The sequence below is a fragment of the Trachemys scripta genome, chromosome 4, assembly GCF_013100865.1.
Source record: "Trachemys scripta elegans isolate TJP31775 chromosome 4, CAS_Tse_1.0, whole genome shotgun sequence".
Classification (NCBI taxonomy): domain Eukaryota; kingdom Metazoa; phylum Chordata; order Testudines; family Emydidae; genus Trachemys; species Trachemys scripta.
The window spans coordinates 121,986,230-122,007,538 of record NC_048301.1 but is presented as its reverse complement, the minus strand read 5'-3'; the positions used below and the strand labels follow the sequence as shown (position 1 = coordinate 122,007,538).

Below are 21,309 nucleotides of genomic sequence, written 5' to 3'. Positions count from 1 at the left end.
GTGCTGCTGTGTTTTGAATGCACAATGGAAGAGCCGGAAAGAGACAGCTCACAGTGCAACTCTAGCAAGGCCAAGCCCTAAGGCTGTGGGGCTGGAGTAGGTGAACAGACAGAGGTGCTGGAGAACACAGCCAAGCAAGGCAGGGTCAGGGAGTCTTTCTGAGAGGCGCTAATGAGAAGCAAGTTCTGTTGGTTGTTCTGATGGGTCACTTAGAGCTGAGAGTGGGTGAATTATTCAAAGTAGGCATTTCCTGCTGAGAGCAGGGTCTGCTTATAATGGCCTTCCCGCTTATATTGTGAACACAGGGCCAAATACTTCGCTGGTGTAAATGGGCATAAACCTAACTTCATCTAGTAGAGCCAGTTTTACCCCAACAGTGAATTTGAGACCCACTCTTTGCACTGTCCTTTGATTCTATCTCCACCCAAGCTCGGACTTCAGCTTCTTCACATTACACAGGGACAGTCGCACCCCCCTCCCCTCCCATTTTCACCTTGTGCCAAAAGCAACATGATTTATGCTTCTCTGGGCAGCTATCTTGCCTCTCTCCTTCTAAATTAAGTCATTCCATTTCCCGTATCCAAGTACAGACACAAATGTTGTGTAAAGTACACATCTCTGCCAAATAGCTTTTGTGTCACTTCTTTTGTGCTCCAGGGCTAAACCCTTTCTCAGGAAGTGTCAGCCCAGGAAGAAAAATCTGCAGCGCTGTTTGGTTTTGGCCCTTCAGTCCTTCAGCTGCTTTTGTGTGTTCCTAAAAACATTAAAGACCAGCCCCCTGACAGTTTTCTTTGTAACTGACTAATTCAGCCTTGAAGTGACACTTTTAGTACAGTGAGATTCAGGCTGGTATTAAGACTGCCTTTAAGTATATATGTGTTGGAAAATGCACATGAGCGGACACGCCAAATGGCAAAATACTGTTTCCACTTGCAGCAGGAGAAACTTTGTAGAATTTCTCTCCTGCTGTAATAAACATCTAGCTTTGATTTTTTTTTTCCTTGAGTCAATTGAGTGCTTGTCAAAGTGAGGGGAAAATAGCACAGAGCCGGAGCAGCTACACTTACGCCCAGGGCACACTCCCCTCACCCAGCTTTGTCAGCCTCTTCACTCCTGAGCTGAGTATTCCCCCGCTTCTCCTGGCAGGTGCCCCTTAATTCTATCTAGATTACACCTTTCTACTTAACAATTAATCCCTCCCTTCACTCCCCAGCTTAGGCAAAATAAAAAGTGATTCTTGCCCGTGATGCTCTCGCCTACTTCAGTCCAGGGACTCTGGTGTGTGGAAACAGCTAGTCCAGCTGAATTTTGCAGGGGCCTGGTGAATTGCACGAATAGGGACTAGGATGAAACCCACTAATAGTCACTTTGCTCTAGATCAGGGGTAAGCAATCTATGGCACGCGTGCCAAAGGCGGCACGCGAGCTGATTTTCAGTGGCACTCACACTGCCCGGGTCCTGGCCACCGGTCCGGGGGCCTCTGCATTTTAATTTAATTTTAAATGAAGCATCTTAAACATTTTAAAAACCTTATTTACTTTACATACAACAATAGTTTAGTTATATATTACAGACTTATAAAAAGAGACCTTCTAAAAATGTTAAAATGTATTACTGGCACGTGAAACCTTAAATCAGAGTGAATAAATGAAGACTTGGCATACCACTTCTGAAAGGTTGCCGACCCCTGCTCTAGATCCTGAATCCCGGTCTCTAAAAGCACAAGGGAGAGGCTGTAATCCACCGGCCCTCTGAGTTCCTTGAGAGTCCTTAACGCAAATGTTAATTAGCACCAACATGGTTTGGTCTTTAGTTTGTGGCTCTAGCCAACAGATCAACATGTGCAAGTGTTCCAGTGTGATTTGTATGGAATGGACATAGTCCTTGTGTAATAACCGCTTCTCCATGGGGATGGAGATCAATAGGGGATTTCCTTACAAGCCTTTCAGGCTGGCTTCAAAGACTCCTGAAGGGCTATATGGTGTCACTAGCCACTTCTCTGGGGAGTTTCTACTGTATGATTCTCTACTTGTTTTTGCAACATAGACCTGTTGCCATAATGATTAGCCCATTGAAAGGAAACTGTTATAATTGCTGTTCATGTTTTGGCTTATACATCCCCGGATCAACTTAGAATTGGGAATACATTTAATTTTAATGAAGCAAATTTCATTTGCGTGTATAAAACATGTTCTCAGCTTGTTCATCACTGAGGCATCTTAGCCAGTTGGGTAAATGCAGTATGTCAAATTTGGCTCTTATGCATTTGTATAAAAATACATTTTACCCATAGATGCCTTAGCATCTAATGTTACTTGTGTCATCTGTACCTTTCTGAATAGGTCTCAGATTTCATCTTAAAACTTGTTAATTATTGGGAAAATGTATGCACCAGTAATTTGATGGAAGCATTGCAAAAGTTAGCAACCAATATTGCTAATATTACTCACCAGTATTTGATTAATTCTCTTTAGTATCTGTGACCATGCAAGCTGTGAACGCCTCAGACTTCATGAACTACACAGTGTTGGATCTGGGTTATTACTTGGATGGGGGACCTGGAAAAATCATTTGCTGCAAGAAATTATGCTAGTGCTTCAGTAGGCAGCGCTCTTCCCTCTGGATGTAGCAATGAAGCCGAGCATGATGTCGAGTGGTGCTGTTTCAGATGAGAGGTAAAACCAAGATTTTGACTGCTAGTGGCCATTGCAGATCCTAAGGCCATTCCTGCAAGAGTCAAAGCGTTCACACTGGTGTCCTCAGTTCCTGCCCTAAACTTATGTAAAGTTGCTGTGTGCTGTTAAACAGGAGTTACTTTGTTCCGCAAAGGTGGCTGCATTGTGGGAGGGCTATAAAGGACCCACAGCTGTGGCTGGCCCAGGTCAGTTGTTTCGGATACGGGCTGTGAGGCTATGAAATTGCTTTGTAAACATTTGGGTTTGGGCTGAAGCCTGGGCTGGGGAGGGAGTCAGGCTGACCTGTGCTCTGAGACTCGGTGGAACAGGTTTTCTGACACAGTGTACACATACTCCCTGAGGGTGCTCAGTGCTGTGCTCTCCACTCCCATTGAAGTCCATGGGAGTTGAGGACACTCAGCAGCTCCCATAAGATTCCTTACACCTTACAGGGTTGTGCCTGAAGTCCAGCGCTAAATGACACATCAGCAAGATTGACAGACCTGAAATGTGAATTCCTAACTAACCATCTTTTAGAAGTTTTGACCAGATCCTGAAAAATCTCTCAGACCCATGAGCTGCATCATGATTAAAATCCCAGTTCCCCTGGTAGGTGGAGCACCACCCAACAAACCCCAAGTAGGCAGATGTATGTGCTACCACACCTGGCTTGTGTGTCGCTGCATGACGACTCATTGCTCTGGCTCAGAAAATGAGAATTAGTTTTTCGTAAACTCCTACCAGTCATTTGTTTTAGTTTATGGGCAATAGAGCTTCTCTGAGACCCCACTATGACACACGCTACCTTAAAGTAGCACCCTATAACCCCCATATTCATCTTTTATATATGGTGGTGATATTTCATACAAGGCATGTCAGGTGAGAGATCATATGGAAGGTCGTGATCTGCTGAAGCCCACTGTTCTGTCAAGGTATGTATATCATTGGTCTGTATGAAGTTTGAGATTCTGTTACGGTTGTTTTTCAACTATATTGTGAATTTGGGAGTCACCCACTGCTGTTTCTCCAGTGACAGTGAGGGAGGTGATCCACAGCCGGGTGGGGGTTGGGTGACCATGGATCAGCAGTGGAGTTGTGATTTACAGTTCTGTAGGAGAGTTGCGCAATCACCACACACTGCGCTTTGCCCAACTCTGGGACTCAGCAAAGCCCACCAGGACATGTCTGGGCTAGTCTTTTCCAGGGTCATGCACTGAGGGTATAAAGTGGGGGACAGTGACATCATGCGATTACCTCTCTCCTCCTTCACCTACATTGACGGGATCAAGAACGTTGGGAAGACAAAGACTTGAACTGAGGAGATTGGTCCCAGGCTGAGATTATTGCTTGTGTGTTTTGCACCTTGTGCTATGCTGTGAAATGCATTCGTACAAATGTATGGTACTTTCACATTACCCAGCCACTTACTTCATAGCTTAGGTCGTGCTGCTGTGATTTGGTTTCTGTCCAAGTAATTTGAATGCTCACTGCAGCTAATTTTCCTATGTTCAGTACGTCACAGTTATCAGTGCTTCCTCATAGGGTTTGTTTGTTTTCCATGTAACAGGTAATTATTTCCTTAACTGATTTGCATATTTTACAGTGTATTTCACCATAGTGGTATGTCTGTTGTGGCTACACTGTACTCGCTGTCTGGTGGAAGTCTGACCACAGAGTAATTGCGTTGCTGCGTTTACAGTGAATATGTCGTTACAGTCCACTTTCCATCACATTTTACAACTGGAGTTAAAGGGCCACTTAGGGAGTGGACAACCATGAAGGAAATTGCTCAAACAATGGTGAATGTTACACCAAGTCTTAGTGAACACTTAAAAGCACTACAAGTCTAACTATTTCTGTTAGGGGAGTGATTTTCACTTTAAAAGAAAAAGTTATACTGGTAAAAAGTCCTACTATGGATGTAGTTAGAGTGGACAAAAGGTGACTTTTGCTGGTTTAACTTATTGCCCAGCCCCTACAAGAGTCACTAGAATGCTATAAGCATCTTTCTGATATAGCTGAGCCCACAGTAGGGGAGACTGTATAACGTTCGCTCTACTGCTGTAGTTAAAGGGAGTACAACTTTTCTACTGTAAACAACTCCTGAGAGTCTGATCCTGTGCTGTGCTGAACACCCTCACTGCTCAGGGACTGTCAAACTCAGTAACAGAACAAACAACAGGCACAAAGCATGGATGAAACTAAAATCAGCGCTGTAGTGCTTAGAGTCACTGCATGTTTTCCGATTGACATTCTCCTTTGTGCACTTGGCTGTGTTGTTTTATGGCCCTGCTTGTCTCCCGCACTAGATCATCCCCCCACCCCTTCATGCCATCGGGACAGGAATGAGAGGAGAGAGCAGGGCGAGGGTACTGTGCATTCCTTCAGGGTAAAGTAAACGCTCCTTGGCCACCTCACCTAGGTGAGGATGCAGTGACCCAGCGCCGGGAGAGGGAGGATCCTTGTGTGAGGCAGGAATGCGTTACTCATGAGCACAATCGCACACTTTGATCTTGAGCCACCCAGAAGTTCTACAACTTCAGGAGAGCTGGGCAAGGCTGCAGCTGCCAAACGTTGTCACACCGAAGGCGCTGGCAGGGAAGGGGGAGATTTTCAGCTCCCCTTGCACCATCTGGTTGCTGGGTTCCTCTGAGGGCCAGTGTAGCCCACTGTGTAATTACAGCGCTGCACGCGGGCACCTCGCCAGAGGAGCAGAGAGAGGGGGCACCAGTGCGGCTCTCGTGCTCCCTGAAGCGGCCCTGCCCTGTTGTTCGCTTGGCAGCTGCTTGGTCTTGGCTTGGAGAATCGGGTCTCTCATGGTGTTTGTCGCCACTGCTGCGAGGCCGGCCCGCTGCCACCCACTCTGGCTCCTAGGATTTGTAGCGCTGCTGCTGCCCGGGGCTTGCGGTGAGTGTCTGGGGCAGGGGCGGCTGTGCTGGGACCCCTGAGGGGCCGAGAGACCCCAGCGTGCCGGGCAGGGCTCCCTGCAGTCTGGGGGCTGTGGACGATCCCAGCCTGAGCCCCTCAGGGGATGCCCTCGCCGGGACTCTGCCGGACCACGCAGGGAGCCGCTCCCCAGGGGCTGGCTTTGGCCCTTAGGTTGTCTCCAGCTGTTGCTAGGGCCTTGTGGGGATCCCCGGGCTGTCAAGGAGTAAGGGGGACACTTGTCTGGATCAGGGCCAAAACCTCAGTAACTGACATGAATGGGGTGGGGCCCAGCAGACACAATGGGCTGGGCCCCAGATTTCTCTTGAGGGGCCCTGCGCCCCTTCCTAGTTTAAACCCCTGGCTGTGGGAAGCCAGCCAGTCTGTTCCCACAGGGTACTGGGGAACACCCTCCCCCCACCCCCAACTGGGGCTCATCAGGCCTGTGGCAGGTCCCTGGAGGGTTTAAGGCACAGCTGGAGGCAGTGGTGTGAAATTATTTAAAATAAATATCTCCTATTAAAATGAATTTGTTTTTCTTACAGGTCAGTGTGGGGCCCTGCCAAGGCTGAGTCATGCCCTCCCCTCTGATACTAATAGCACAGAGGGCTTCTCCATCAACAGACAAGTGACATACAAGTGCCTTGAGGGTTTTGTTAAAATCCCAGGAAAGTCGGACACTGTCGTTTGCCTTTCAAACTCACAGTGGTCAAACATCGAAGAGTTTTGTGGTCGTAAGTATTTTCTTTTCTTTGCTTAGGCTACCTTTTGCTTATGAAATGTCAAGTCGTGTCCCATTGAATAGGTCTTTTCAAAACTGCTTTAATAAATTCAGTGCCAAGTCCAAAGAGGAGGATCCAAGCTAGGGCCTGGCTGGGAGCTGTGGGTGGTCTGGACAAAGAAAAGCTGGGATCTTGGGGAAGTCACAAATGGGAGGGGACAAGATTTGGATACAACCAGGGTGTGAGAGTTCATAAAAAGATCTGAGTCAAAAGTGATGACCACATTGCAGCTGAGCAGCTGATAGGATGGTGATTTTTTTAATCAGTGGTGACTACAAGTATAGAGAGGTGAAAGATTTGGGAGGGAACAAGGGCTCTTTTTTTTTTTTTTTTTTCCCATGAATCGTTGAAGCTGCTGACAGGGCATCCAAAAGGGAGATTTGAGTCATCGGTATAAATGATCAGAGAGAGAGAGAGAGGATTCTCTCCTCAGCCCACCCTCTTTTCATTGTACACCCAATCAAAGTTTTGCTGAAGTGGTATTGGGAGGATCCACCAAATTGGACCTCAGGGTATGAGACTGAAGAAATAATAGGAAAACCGTGAGAGGATGGAATGAAAAAAAAATAGATGATCATGACGACAGCCAATAATAGGGGTGGACAATGTTGTCAACAGGAGGATGAGAATGGAATAGAAGTTCTAGAACTGAGGCAGAAGGAAGATGCAGGACACTTCAGTGAGAGATGCTTCAGTAGACTGGAGAGCATGGATTCAGACTGGCGGAGGTCTAAGGGTCAGAGCTGGGAAAAGAAGACTGTGCAGCGGTTGTAAACGGAATAATCAGTTAGGTTGGAGATCAAGGGGAGAAGGGAAATTTCTCCTTGTCTTTCTTCATGCTGCCTTCCACCCATACCTTCTTTCTCGACTGTTTCCTTTTTCTTCTTCTTCCTTATTTTGTGCCATCTGCTGTGCTTGGAACAGCCCCAAATAACTGCCCAAGGTGCTTGCCTCTCTTCCTTAAATAAATTAAATTCCCCTCTCCACACAGACACATTGTATGATGTGTCTCAAGTACAATGATCATATGCCATTCTAAAAAGAACAGGAGTACTTGTGGCACCTTAGAGACTAACAAATTTATTAGAGCATAAGCTTTCGTGGACTACAGCCCACTTCTTCGGATGCTGTAACTGTACAGCTGACGCCACCAGCTCATAAACTTTTTGGCTGGGTACGTGTTACCGGTTTGGCACCCTTCATTTATGTTCGTGTCATGTGCACTGAGTGTTGTGTGTGCTTTACATATAAACAGAAAGCTAAAAGTACAGATTTTATTTTTACCTGCTTTTAGAGCTAAATAGTTCAGTCCTTGTTTTTTTGTTTTGTTTGTTTTATTGCTAGGCAGCTGTCCTGCTCCACCAAGGTTAAAGTCTGCTGTGTTAAGTGATGAGGATTTGAGGAAGAATTACTATCCTGCTGGGACCACTGTGAGTTATGTCTGTCGCCCAGCTTATGAGAGAACTGAACTGAGTCCTGTTACTACTTGCCTTGAAAATTTAACATGGGTGGAAGCCCCTGAGTTTTGTCTAGGTGAGTATCTTTTATTACTTTTCTGTCTCCATTGCTCTGCTAGCCATCTTTGGGCAGTTAGGACTGTCTTATGTTAAGCAGCTGGTTCGCATGTCAGCCCTGGCTTCTGTGACTTGTAGTCTGAAATATGTTTTTGTTTTTGTCAATTGATTGTAAATTTAAATTGAACTTTAAATGGAAGTAGAAAAGTTAAATGGGTACCACTGAGCACTAGACAGTTAGTACTTCCCGTAGTTAAACTTCTCATTGTGTTTGTGGCCTTTTCCATTCCCTGTTCCGTAATGGGAGTCGAATATCACAGATAACGCAGTAAAGTTAATACCATGATGTGGTAAATGTCCATTTTAAAATGGTAAGCATTGTATCCTGGAAACCTACGTGTGATAGACTAAGTCATACTCTCTGTTTTTGTTAGATTTCACATATTGAAAAATTCTACCCTCAGAAACAATTAATGCAGTATACAATGAAACCAAACTGAACCATAGTATTAAAACTAAATCCAGTATTCAATAACAATATGTAGGGCAATGCTGATCAGATACCAAAATACATAGTAACATAAAGAAAAAACCTGCGTTTCATTGTGAAGAGCACTGCAAATTTTTTCAAACCTGCCTATGTCAAGACTGCATCTGTTAAATTCAGTACAAAAACCTACATTATTAATACAGGGTTAGAGGATCTAGCCAACTGAATAATCAACCTTAGCTCTGTCTCCTCGTGTTTGAGTATTGGATTATACCTTATTGTTTGTCAAACGGAATATAATACTGTGGGAATTTCTTATGTAGCCTTCAACACAAATACTCTGGCCTGCCTGATAAAGAAAATACTTTATGTGCATTATAGGCCATATGATTTTCTGTGCAAAAAACTTTTTGTGCGTCAGGGCTGAGATGTTTACCAGTATAATTGGAAGTGTTCCTTGCATCTTTCTATGTAGCTGCCTGAACATGTCATGTCTGTGTTGATCTGTATGTGGAGATGCTGAATTTCTGATAGTGTGATCTTTATGGTAATAAGTTTCTTTTGCTGGAGGAGAGCATCACAAGTAATTTTTTGTCAGAGGCAGTGGGAATCTCTGCCACTGAAGTTGATAAGGTGATATGATTAGACATTTAATGTGAATAGAATATCCACAGTTAAATGAAATAGGATAAAAAAAAGAAACGATACTGAAGTAGCCAGATCATTGGTCTGACATTCCCCTATTCTCTTCTAAATATGTTAGGGGTTTTTCCAACATCATAATATGCTAATATCAATCATGTTCTTTACTAGGAAAATCTTGTGGTGTTCCAAAAAACCCAGAACATGGCAGACCTGTTGATGCAACAAATAACCGGTTTGGTGCAAAAGTAAACATACTTTGTGATGATGGGTGAGTGTTGGACAACTGATGCTGATTAATTCACAGACCTTATCTTGGTGTAGAACTTCTGGTGAGGACTGGAAAATTAAGACTAGAAAGTATGGTCTAACTTTCAAAACTTATTCTGAACCAGTGCTACAGTTGTGCAGGCCTGGCCTTGGGTACCTGTTTAAAAAGTAGAACCTTCAAACTAAGTTAGCCAAGTATGGTTCATGATCCCTCCCTCCTGCCCCCTCTTGAAAGATTAAGTTGGGAGGAAGAAGGAAGAGCTATGGTGTGGAAAACATTGGGTAACTTGCTCAGTTAATGTTGTTTTATGTATGAGGTTGTGGGAAGTAAGATGGGGTTGAACATGACAGTGATTTAACAGCTGATAACTCTGTCAAGGCCCCTTTGGTTGCTAGGAGCCATCATGGAATATTGGTTCAATTTCCAGCAATTGGGTGAGGACCTTTGGAAGGGAGAATTGAGATGTGCTGGCTAGAAGTGGGTTTTTCTGGCACTTTGCAGGAGGTGGTAGGAGAGGATTCTCAAGATGCCAGAGACTAATTCTTGGGGGACTGTAGGAGTCCAGGCTATTGAGAACGAGTAGTTGAGACTTTGAAAGGCAAGGGACCCAGTAGCTTGAGAGAAGAAAGTCTGAGTTGTCATCTATTAAAAAAAAAAAACATTCCCTGTGCTTGAGAGGGCACCTCTAGTTGAACAGTAAATGAGTTCATGGGTTTACTTGTAATTAATAAAGCAAAAGTTTGTTAAACAAGTCTGGACTGGATCTATGGTGATTGGTTATTCCTGCCGTGGCCTTCAAAGAGCATCTACTATATTTATCAGCTCCTGGGAACTGGGTCCTTGGAATATGGGAGCAAAGTGAGAGGTGACACAGTATAAAACTTCCATGTGCAAAGTTCGGTGGTAGCAGCAGTTATCCAAGCCCAGGGTGTGGGAAACCTGGCATCGTGACATAGAGTATCATGAGTTTTACTTCAGTTTGTTCAAGTAGTTATTTTAAGAAGCTATTGTGGTATATGGTGAGTTGTAGCATCATTAGATTGTGGAAGAACTTTCTGGACTTGAAACAGTTGAACAGATGGTCTTTTACTGGCACGGAATACATGATACACGCATGAGTATCATGGTAAAAATTAATATGGTTTTGTTAGATTTTCTGTGATGGGATCAGAGTTCTCTTCAAACCCCACAGATTGAGAGATACAGAATGCCCTTCCCCGTAGGTTAGCCATCGGCCTTCTTTCCTGCTGATATAATCATGACAATTAGCTGTGTAATAGTGCTTTTATCAGCTATCAAAGAAGGTCATTATCATTATACTTGTTTTACAGCTGGAGCTATTGAAGCACAGAGGGGAAATAACTTGCCCAAGGTCATGCACAGGCCAGAGGCAGAACCAAGAATGGAATCCAAATCTCCTGAGTCCCAGTCCAGTTCTTTAGCCTTTAGGCAATACTTCATCTGAATTTCACCCACAAGAACATCCAAGCTATTGTTATGTTCATCATTTCCCCATGCAGTAGCATACAGGGACTGCGCACTGTGGAATTGTGTCTGCCAGTGAAGGCTTTGGGTTTAAATGGGCTGATTAGGCATTGGACCTTTTAAAATGTTCAGGTTATGTAAGAGTGACAGCAGGGGGACAGCCCTTGGCCAGCTGTCTCCTCGCCCAGTCATTGCTGTCAGGAAAGGTTGTCTTTGGTTGTTACATTTTAAGTTAGAAGAAAAGCAGTGGCCACTCGGCCATAAATGATGTTCGTGTCCATCCTTTCTGGTCCCTGCCTTCACACCAGACTGGTGAAAGAACCAGAAGAAACCATCTTTAATAGGTTTCAGAGTAGCAGCCGTGTTAGTCTGTATCTGCAAAAAGAACAGGAGTATTTGTGGCACCTTAGAAACTAACACATTTATTTGAGCATAAGCTTTCATGGGCTACATCCCACTTCTTCTGATGTACATCTTTAATAGGTAAACCCTCACCTGGCCCTCTAAATCTCCTTTCTAAAACTCTAGCATCGAAGGCCACGACCTTTAGCCTACAGTGTTAAAAAGTAAAACGTAGTGAAAACCAAATGACTTAATTGCCAGTATTCAATACTTCCTGGCTAGGAATCAGCTAGACGTCTAGCTAAATGGTGTTGGCAATGGAGCGCTGTTGACTGTGGTAGAATACCAGATGTAAAATAGGAGGAGGAGTGGAGGAATTTAGCAGTCTGAGCCAAGGAGTCCCATCTCCATTTATATGGTGAAGATATAGCATGCTAATGGCTCACCTCTTGAACACTGTACTACAGATTGGAACTAAGAGGAGAGACATTCTCCTACTCACAAGTCCAAACCCCTTTGACCCATGTGAAAACTTTTTGAGAAGATGAACAGTCTAAAAACTGCTAGTTCACTTGACATGCTTCAAATTCAGGAACTGGTTTAAGGACTTCTTCCACCTGCTGGAGATGCAAGAAATAAGAGGTGTTAAAATGATACCGAGAGGAGAGAGACCTATTTGTTTCACTTGTTAAAGATGTAACAAAGATATCGCCCAGAAATTCCAAGCATCTGGTTAGTATAGACTTTAAGGTGAAAAATTTCTCCTGTAAACTTGGTCTTTGCAATCTTATATGCACCGATTTGCTTGTTCTAAATTGGCTTTAATTACTTGGGATTGCTACTCAGCATTGTTTGGTTACAGTGATCATGCTGGTTCTTCTAGAGCAGGAATCACCTTACTCAGTAGTTAATGCCTTCTTTTACTGGCAGAAAGAACCCGTTTCCCAAATTCATGGACTATTACAGGAGCACTTAGAGAACTAAGAAACTTTTTTTTTTTCTTTCTTTTCTTTAGATACCGAGTAAGCGGGCGACCTTTCATCCAGTGTTTGCTTAACGGAGATCAAGTTGAATGGAGTAAACTTCCAACTTGCCAAGGTAAGACAATCACCATGGTTTTAAGAAGAGCTCATGACTGGATGATAATGCAGAAATACCCCATTAGAGAGCTTTCATCTGTCTTTAATCTTATTTAATTTGGATTATAAGAGAATCTTGTAGATATTGTTGGGAGTGGAAAGACAGGCTGAAAATGTCTGAGGATCCATCATGGTGCTGATGCCTTTTGTAGAATTAACACTAAAAACAAACACAACCCCATGGGTCCCCTCCTTCCCTTCAAATAGTTCTTCTGGCACCATCTCCTGTACAGAATTTAGCTGGTCTAATGTCACCTAATCATTACTATATGCAGAATACTGAGATGGTGAGGTTTGGTTAGATTCTCACTCTTCATTAAGTAATCTCTTCCTCCTTTAAAGTCTATCATCCTACTTTTTTTTATTTAGTGTAATTCCTCCTTGTTCTGTTCTCCTCTTTTCCTGTCCAAAAAACCTGAACTCCACATTCAAAATCTGAGGCTATTTGGGGGTGAAACCCAATATTAAAACCTCTTCCCAATTTATTTGCTTTAACTGTTTTTGTCCTTTTGGACACTACCTGAGCTGGGTCTGTCAACCTGACTATTGCCATCTGGTCTAGAACCAGAGGCAGCTAGAAGAAATGTCCTAATTTAAGCTTTCTGCTTCTGGCACTTGTAGGAGTGCAACATTGTCCTTCAAGGATGTCAGTCAAGGAGCCCCAGCTCCTTCTGTCTGTTGTTAGAGGAGGGTGTATGTTCTGATAAGGTTGTCTCTTGAGGTTTGTTTCATAGGGTCAAAATCTGCTAGAAGAAAGGAGTTGGCTTGGAGAAAAGCTTGAAAGCAGAAAGCCCTCAGACTCTGAGGGAGATAATGCCTTGCATTATGTTACAATACAGTGCTAATTATATTTTCAAATAGCTAAATGGTTTTTCCCTTTTAGGGGAGATCATGGAGAAAGGTTTACTCAATATTTTCAATTCACCTCTAACTGAAATGTGCATTAATATTCATGATGCCATTCCCTTTTCTTTCAGCGATTACTTGTTCTCCTCCTCCTAATATTACCAATGGGATGTACAATGGCAGTCACCTGGAAAGGCTTGACTATAACTCATCGATAACTTACAAATGTGACCATAATTTTTCACTTACTGGAGAGGCCTCCATTTACTGTACAACTAGAGATAACATCAATGGAGTCTGGAACGGGTCTGCCCCTGAATGCAAAGGTGACTGTCTGTTTTTATCTTCCTCTTATTCTACTTTCTCCCACCAGATAAAACAATATTTTGATTGCTAGGCAAACCCATAAACATGAGGAAATTCAGTTAGGCATTAATCATTTAAATATATAACTTGTGGGAAACGTAGTTGCTGTTAGAAACTTTAATCCTTAAAGAATGCTGACAATTCACATACACCCAAGGAGGAAGAGTTAAGATTGCATAGGTAACCTTAATTTAATCATTTTCTAACTTCTGAGTGCTCACTTCACAACTTGAATAACTTTTTTCTACTGTGGGTTTTACGTAACTTCTGAGCTTTCTATAAAAAAAATAAATCTATATGTAAATATAATACACCATCCTCTGACTCCATGTGTCATCAGGGTTTGACTCTTGAACCTACAGCACTGCAGCATATCACATAAGCTAATGAACAAATTTTAATAGGTGGCAGCAGGAGTAAACTGTTATCTGAGGACCAACCACTAGAGGAGGATGCACAACACACTCAAACAATGAGTTTTGTATGAACGAGTAGCCTTATTTTACGAGATCTGGGTTCTCTTCCTGTCTTGTGTAACTTTCATTCAGAGAGGATGCCTTGTTCAGTGATAACTTGGGGTTTGAAGGGCACAGGATTGTTAACATCAGTCAGTGGAAAAAAATGAGTTGAATTCCTCGTCTCCTGGTTCCCAACATGGTGCACCTTCTCCTAGGCCAAAGGGTATTTTGATGCAAGAGAGAATGAGGCATAGTGCTGTGTTGCCCATGGCAAGAACTTGCAGAGAATGCTCAGTGAAAACAGCATGTTCAGGGGACTTTAGAAGTCCCTCTAGCAAGTTCTGATGAGTAAAACTGAAGGGAAATGACACAAACTGTTAACATCTAACTCATGGTGACAGCAAAAGGTGACGCCCTGATCCTTTCACATCCCTGCTGCAAACCATGGAAGTGTTAGAGCTCTTAAAAAAAAAAAAAGAAAAGAAAAAAAAAAAGAAAAAGAGAACGTTTGTAAAGGAAAGTGGTAGGCAGCTCAAGGTAGGGGTTGCTTTGGGCTTCCCCTAGAATATAGGAATGGGATCCCAGCAGCAGTCTGCAGGGTAGCCCAACTGATAGTACAGGGGCTCTCCCTGTGACAACGTGTAAGTGGGATAAGTCTGTCTTGTCTCTAAAGATGCAGATTCCTGAACATTAGTTTGGCAAGCTCCTGGCTCTGAGTGGCCAGCTGGTGATGGGAGACTGGTGTAATGTTCATAACTGCTTTTCCCTCTTCTTTTTGCCTTAGTCATAACTACCCAGGACAAACCCACAACTGTCCCTCCCGAAGGAGCAGAAGTAGCTGGTACTGCCTCAGGTAAATTGGAAGAACTTGGATTTGCTAAAAGTCTAGACTTTTGGGTTCAAATTTCCACTTGAATAAAAATGAAATGTACAGTGTGAGGGTCATTTTAATTTCTATAATTTAGCTATTCACAGGTGCAAAGATGATGATGCTCACTTAGTACTTGCCTAAAAACTTGACAGAGAGCTCGTTGTTCATTTGCACATTCACCCCAGCACTGATTACGTCTTTTTTCCCGGATAGCGTACTACCTTCCTTGGTTTGTGAGCATTTGTATGTTTACTCAGATAGGCACGTCAGAAGAAGAGTTTAGCAGCTGACAATGTAGGTAGTGATGCATTCCTGCCCCCAAATAAATGGGTCCAGAATCATAAAAGCTCTCGACCTGCACTAATAAGAGAGGAAAGAACAGTCTAAAGAAGAAATTCACTTTAACCCAGTGAATGTACAGTTTAACCATAACCAAAACCATGTTCTGTCACTAGCTATTGGCAGGTTTGGATGCTGGCAACCTAAGTGAAATGAGTCATAAGTGTCCATGCAAAAATTGGTCACTAGGCAGAGATGATTCTTTAAAGGCTGAAAGAAATTGCCCTGGAAACAGACTAAGGATATTTAAAGTAACCACTATTGGACACTGTTGCCTATTAGTGCAGATTTCACAATTTGTACCCCCAACAAAGTATAAACATTTAGTTTAGCGTGCTTGTTTTAGTTAGGTTCCGTGTGACTCAGGAATGGAGTTTTTGTTCTGTGGTTTTAGTTCAGTGGCAGAGAGAATAGAAAAGAGGTGCTGCTTGGCTTTGGGTTATTTGGATTAATTCTATGGCATCTCTTTGTTTTTAGTATACTTACATGTCGGCAAGAGGTCATACCCATAAGTACAGAAGCAGATGTAAACCAACAGAACAAACAGCTAAAAATGATGTGTGTGTGTGTGGGGGGGGGACTTCTTAAATATTGGGAGGTTTGCATCTGGGAAGTTTAAAGCAAAGCTGTGTGACCCATGTTTTACTGCCAGGGGCAAACGGCAGTTGGGATTTCAAGCTCTTTGATGCTTTTAGTCTTCCAGGACATCTTTATGGCTGAATTTTAGGGCTTCTAATCTGTCCTCTTTCTCTCAGTTATGCCATTCATAAAGCAGTGTCCTCCCTTGGCATTGGTGACTTGGTGCTCTCCTGGATTTCCTACCTCATTGTTCCTGCACCATTTCTTTTAGTGGGTTCTGCTCCCCTTTCCACTTTCCAAAGGATTCCCACAGCGCTCTGACCTTGGCCAATTCCTCTCAAAAGGAGAGTGACGTGGTCAATATGGTGGGTAAGGAATATTATTGTCCGGGCTGACTGATGGCAGCTCTATGAGAGGGATGGGGGCAGGGATCTCCTTTTTGTTGTGTGGTTCTACAGCGCTTAGCACAGTGGGGCCCTGAGTCATTGACTTGAGCCCTCACACGCTATTGCAACACAACTAATAACAACACTATTGGCTGCAGTAGAGGGCGGCGTGTGAAAAACTTCCATCGCTCTATGGCGTCCAAGCACTGATCATTTCAGTGGCACAATCTCTCTTTCTTGGGTGCAGATTTTCCTGGGACAAAGACAGTTAGTCTCCAAATCCATACGGTTATCCCAAGGATAAGAATTCAGGAGTAGATAATTTACAGCTGAGAGAATTAGCTCTTGGAATGGCGATAGGGGTAATGCACCTAATGCGTGTGGATCTTCTGCTTTGTGCAGACTTGACCGTATACCCCACAGAGCAAAAATTAGATACAATGAAGTGGATATTACATTGGGAGGGGGTTGACTCCAGCAGTTATTCCGCCTGACAGTGCTTTCCCTGACATGCTCGGGGGCTTTTCTTCAAATGTCTTGGGGGGAGAATATGAGCAGTTGTGGATTTGATTCTTTCAAATCAGTATGTTTTGGCAATGTAAATCTCACTCCAGTCTGTTTGTTGGAGTTGATGTCTTTACATGCCTGGAATCTCTGCCGGCTTTTTGGTATTTAAAATAGTTGTGTGGAGAGCACCTCAAGTATTTAATAAAACTCTTTTCTGTACAGGTTCTGCGTTGAACACAGCTGGCAATTCTACTGAGCCTGAAGGTGGAGGTGAGGTAGTGAGGGGAGAGAGAAAACAACTGAGCTGTTAGACTGGATAGCGCAATGCGTGTGGTGAACAGGGAAGCCTGGCTTTAGAGAGCTTCAGAACTGGAGCTGGCGACATACTTTCAATTGTTTTTCAAATCTATTACACTAAGGAACCCCTGAATGTTGCTGATCCATGTGGCTGAATTATGTGCATGAGATTGGAATCACATTGAATTTCTGCCAGGGGCTCGGGCTAAGGGATTGTTTAATCTAAGGTACTGCAGCATAGAGCTCTATCAAGTTAAAGAACTATTATAATAGGTGGCAGCAACAGTAAATTGTTATATAGATCAACCACTAGAGGAGGATGCACAGCACAGTAAGACAATGGATTATATATGCACGAATAGCCTCATTGTACACACCGCGTAACCAAATATATAGATTTGGCAAATTCTTTCGGTTAGGCTAAGTGGATGAGACTTGGGTCTGCCATATTAGAGATCTAGATTCTTTTCTTAGCTTGTGTAACTTTCATTCAGAAAGGATGGGTGGCTCAGTGATAGCTTGGGTTTTGAAAGGCACAGAATCGTTAACATCAGTCAGTAGAAATAATGAGAGTTGAACTCATCATCTCCTGATTCCCAACACGGTGCACCTTCTCCTAGGCCAAAGGATATTTTGATGTGAGGGACAGAGACGCATAGTTCTGAATTGCACATGGCAACACCTTGCAGAGAATGCTCAGTGAGAACAGCAAGTTCAGGGGTTTTAGAAGTCACTCTAGGAAGTTTTGATGAGTAAAACTGAAGGGAAGTGACAGATTTTGGCAGATTGCAACTCATGGTGGCAGCAGAGGCACCATACTGAGCCTTTTACATCCCTGCTGCAAACCACGGATCTGTTACAGCTCTTAAAAAAGAGAGAGAGAGAACTTTTGTAAAGGAAACATTAGTTTGGCAAGTTCCTGACTCTGAATGGCCAGCTGGTGATGGGAGGCTGATGTAATGTTCATAACTGCCTTTTCCTCTTCTTTTTGCCTTAGTCATAATTATCCAGGACAAACCCACGACTGTCCTTCCCAAAGGAACAGAAGTAGCTGGTACTTCCTCAGGTAAATTGGAAGAACTTGGATTTGCTAAAAGTCTAGAGTTTTGGGTTCAAATTTCCACTTGAATAAAAATGAAATGTACAGTGTGAAATTCATTTTAATTTCTATAATTCTGCTATTCACAGTTGCAAATATGATGATGCTCACTTAGTGCTTGCCTAAAAACTTGACAGAGAGCTTGTTGTTCATTTGCACACTCCATGCTGTCCTGGTTTTCCTGCCTCTCTCATTGTTCCTACACCATTTCTTTTGGTGGGTCCTTCTTCCCCTTCCACTTTCCAAAAGATTCCCACAGCGCTCTGACCTTGGCCCATTCCTCTGATATTCTATGATTCTAAAAGGAGAGTGACGTGGCCAATACCATGGGTAAGGAATATTATTGTCTGGGCTGATTGATGGCAGCTCTAATGAGAGCGATGGGGGCAGGGACCTCCTTTTTGTTGTGTGGTTCTAGAGCGTTTAGCACAGTGGGGCCCCCCATGCTTGGGGGCTTTTCTTCAAATGTCTTGCGGGGAGAATATGAGCAGTTGTGGATTTGATTCTTTAAAATTCAATATGTTTTGTCCTACGCTTGGCAAGGTAAATTTCACTCCAGTCTGTTTGTGGGTGTTGATTTCTTTATGTGCCTGGAATCTCTGCTGGATTTTTGTTATTTAAAATAGTCAGTTGTGGGGAGAGCATCTCAAGTATTTTATAAAACTTTCTTTTCTGTACAGGTTCTGCACTGAACACAGCTGGCAACTCTACTGTACCTGAAGGTGGAGGTGAAGTACTGAGGGGAGAGAGAAACACTTGAGCTGTTAGACTGGGTAGCGCAATGTGTGTGGTGAGCAGGGAAGCCTGGCTGTAGGGAGCTTCAGAACTGGAACTGGCCACATCCTTTCAATTGTTTTTCAAGTCTATCACACTAAGGAACCCCTGAATGTTGCTGATCCATGTGGCTGAATTATGTGCATGAGATTGGAATCACAGTGAATTTCTGCCAAAAGTGAACTAAAAAGCCCTCGCTTCTAGTCAGTACTTTAGGGGGACCACAGCTACAAATTTGTTTCTAACTCAACTGGATTTCTTTTTCTGCAGTGATTGTGTTTTTCTACCTCCTTTTCCCCCAACAACCAGTTTCCTGTCTGGTTTTAAAATGTTTTTCATTGGGCTTTATTTCAACCACAAAAACAACAACAAACTTTAATGACCAAACTGCATATTTCTGCCAACACTATGAAACCTACAGTAATGATGAACAATATGGGCATAAATGAATATGTACACTCCATTTTTCAGATTAACATTATTAACATTAAAGGCTATACATTTGTCAGTGTTGTATTTTTTGAGGGTAAATAGGGTTCAAAATTTCCAGGAGCCATTGAAAAGCCACTTCACAGTAACAATGAAGGTCAGGAGTGCTATTTTAATCTTTCATGTGTTTCCCTTAAAATGTTAGTCTGAACATTCCTTTAACACGAGTCTGATTTCAAAATGCAAAACTCATTGACGTCAATGATTGTAGTTCTAAGCAGTCTGTGACAAGGAATTAATTAGCTATTCAGTATCTTCCACTGCCAGTGGTTAGACGATAAATGATCTTATTCTAGTAAGAACAGCAAAAATCTGTCTCTTGAAACAATCTATTTGGGTAATTAGAAATGCAGATTACAGCACTCTTTATCTCTGTGATACCAGATAACATACCACTAACCTATGATGATATGCTAGGGCAAAAATTGTGGTACCTGGTCTAGACGAAGCTGATTATAATGATTCTGGCCTTGCTTAGCAATTTGGCAAACGTACGACTGGCCAGTGCAGGCTTGGTAAATGAGAGCCTAGAAGCATGTGCAAGAGAACCCTTAACATCCAGAAAACCTTTAAACCCAGACTGTGTCCTCCATTTACACAATGGTTTTCCTGTTGGTATTACAAGGTACAAATGTGTTCAATCCTTTGAAAAGCTGCTTTGCTTCATTATGAGGTTCTCTAGGGGTGAGATCATGGTTTCCAACAGCTAATGATTATCCATTTTAGAATGTGGTGTTTGCGTGACTACCTTAATTGTTCATTAATAGCTGGTATAATCTAGGGTACTAAGTGTAGCTTCATATGCATGGATTGTGGATGAGTTCCTGTAGATTATTGACATGAATTTATATTTTAGCTCACATTTTTTGTTTCTCTCTTTAGGGCTTGGCATACGCATTGACATAGGCATTGGCACCAGTATTGGTATTGGTAAGTAACTTAAAACTGAAAAAAATCATTCAGTGCACTAGAGCTATGACGGTTTTAAGATCTGGAGTCAAGGCTATTTTAATATTGCCCTTTCTCCATCTCATAATGTTTTCCACCTACTTAATTACTAAAGACCCTGGGATTTAGGGTTCTTGAACTTGTCTGCCATTTCTAACGTGCTGTGGTGCCATGTAAAATCACTGCCATTCTCTGGAGAGAAGCTTGTATTCCTGCTCTTAGCTGTTTTCTCTTCACAATATTTGCCTGAGCTAGGCAGTCCGCTGTGATTTTATCTGAAATATATCTGCACAGTATTGGTGGGGGAAAAGGGGAATGAAGAATCTCATTTCTTTATCCCCCAGGGAGATCAAGAAAAGGTTCAACTGTGTAGTTCTGTTTTGGGTGAGAATACTTCCTCACCACTTAGGACTGTGTATGCATGTCTAGTGCCTACCAAAAATGGAAAGGGCAAAAGCTAGGAAGGGAAGTTATAAAAACAGCCAAGAAATCGCTTTGTAGGTTAGATTTGATAGTCTCATATTTTACAGGAAATTAGAAGGCTGTTACTGAAGTTCTCGGCATCCAGAGTTAGTCAGCCTGCAGTGTTCTCCACATAACAGATCATGAGTGTTCGGTCATCATGCTCGTCTATTCAGAACACATTTCCCCCTTCCCTCCCAGAATTCCCACAGACAATGTAGCTTAACCTTGGGAAGTAGACTGTTCCCTATGTATGAACCTGTTCACCAAAGCACTTCAGCAAACGCCTAAATCCCATGGAAGTCAATAGGTGTTCGGTCATAGAGTATCGTTGTCAAGGAGAAGATCATAAAACCACTATCCATTTGGAGCTGTTCAAGCAGGGTTCTAGCAGTTGCCTGATCAATGGAGACTGTGATCTCCCTCTGAGAATCTGCCAACCCAAATCATTCCGTAACCTACATCCCTGTCACATGGCTCTAAGATGCAGCTGACCCAGTGTGTACCGATCGGGAGAACTGTGCTCAAATCTCAATAGCAGAATTGAAACATGGTTTTAATTAGCTCAGTATGACTCCAAAGTAGACAGATTGGTAGAAGTTTTCATTTTAAGGTTCAAGACT

At 42.9% G+C, this 21,309-nt stretch overlaps 2 protein-coding genes across 4 annotated transcripts in view; both read left to right on the top strand.

The window, feature by feature from the left end:
• The window catches only part of LOC117875745 (C4b-binding protein alpha chain-like), a 111,905-nt gene that overhangs the window by 50,232 nt on the left and 40,364 nt on the right, over window positions 1-21,309 (top strand). The window lies entirely within an intron of this gene.
• The window catches only part of LOC117875743 (sushi, von Willebrand factor type A, EGF and pentraxin domain-containing protein 1-like), a 243,151-nt gene continuing 227,318 nt past the window's right edge, over window positions 5,477-21,309 (top strand). Inside the window, exons 1-8 of the mRNA XM_034767083.1 lie at window positions 5,477-5,582; window positions 6,146-6,334; window positions 7,727-7,915; window positions 9,200-9,299; window positions 12,142-12,224; window positions 13,243-13,437; window positions 14,720-14,788; window positions 18,694-18,741. Of these exons, the coding sequence (XP_034622974.1) occupies window positions 5,492-5,582; window positions 6,146-6,334; window positions 7,727-7,915; window positions 9,200-9,299; window positions 12,142-12,224; window positions 13,243-13,437; window positions 14,720-14,788; window positions 18,694-18,741 (964 nt within the window). The 5' untranslated portion in view covers window positions 5,477-5,491. The remainder of the gene's footprint in view (window positions 5,583-6,145; window positions 6,335-7,726; window positions 7,916-9,199; window positions 9,300-12,141; window positions 12,225-13,242; window positions 13,438-14,719; window positions 14,789-18,693; window positions 18,742-21,309) is intronic.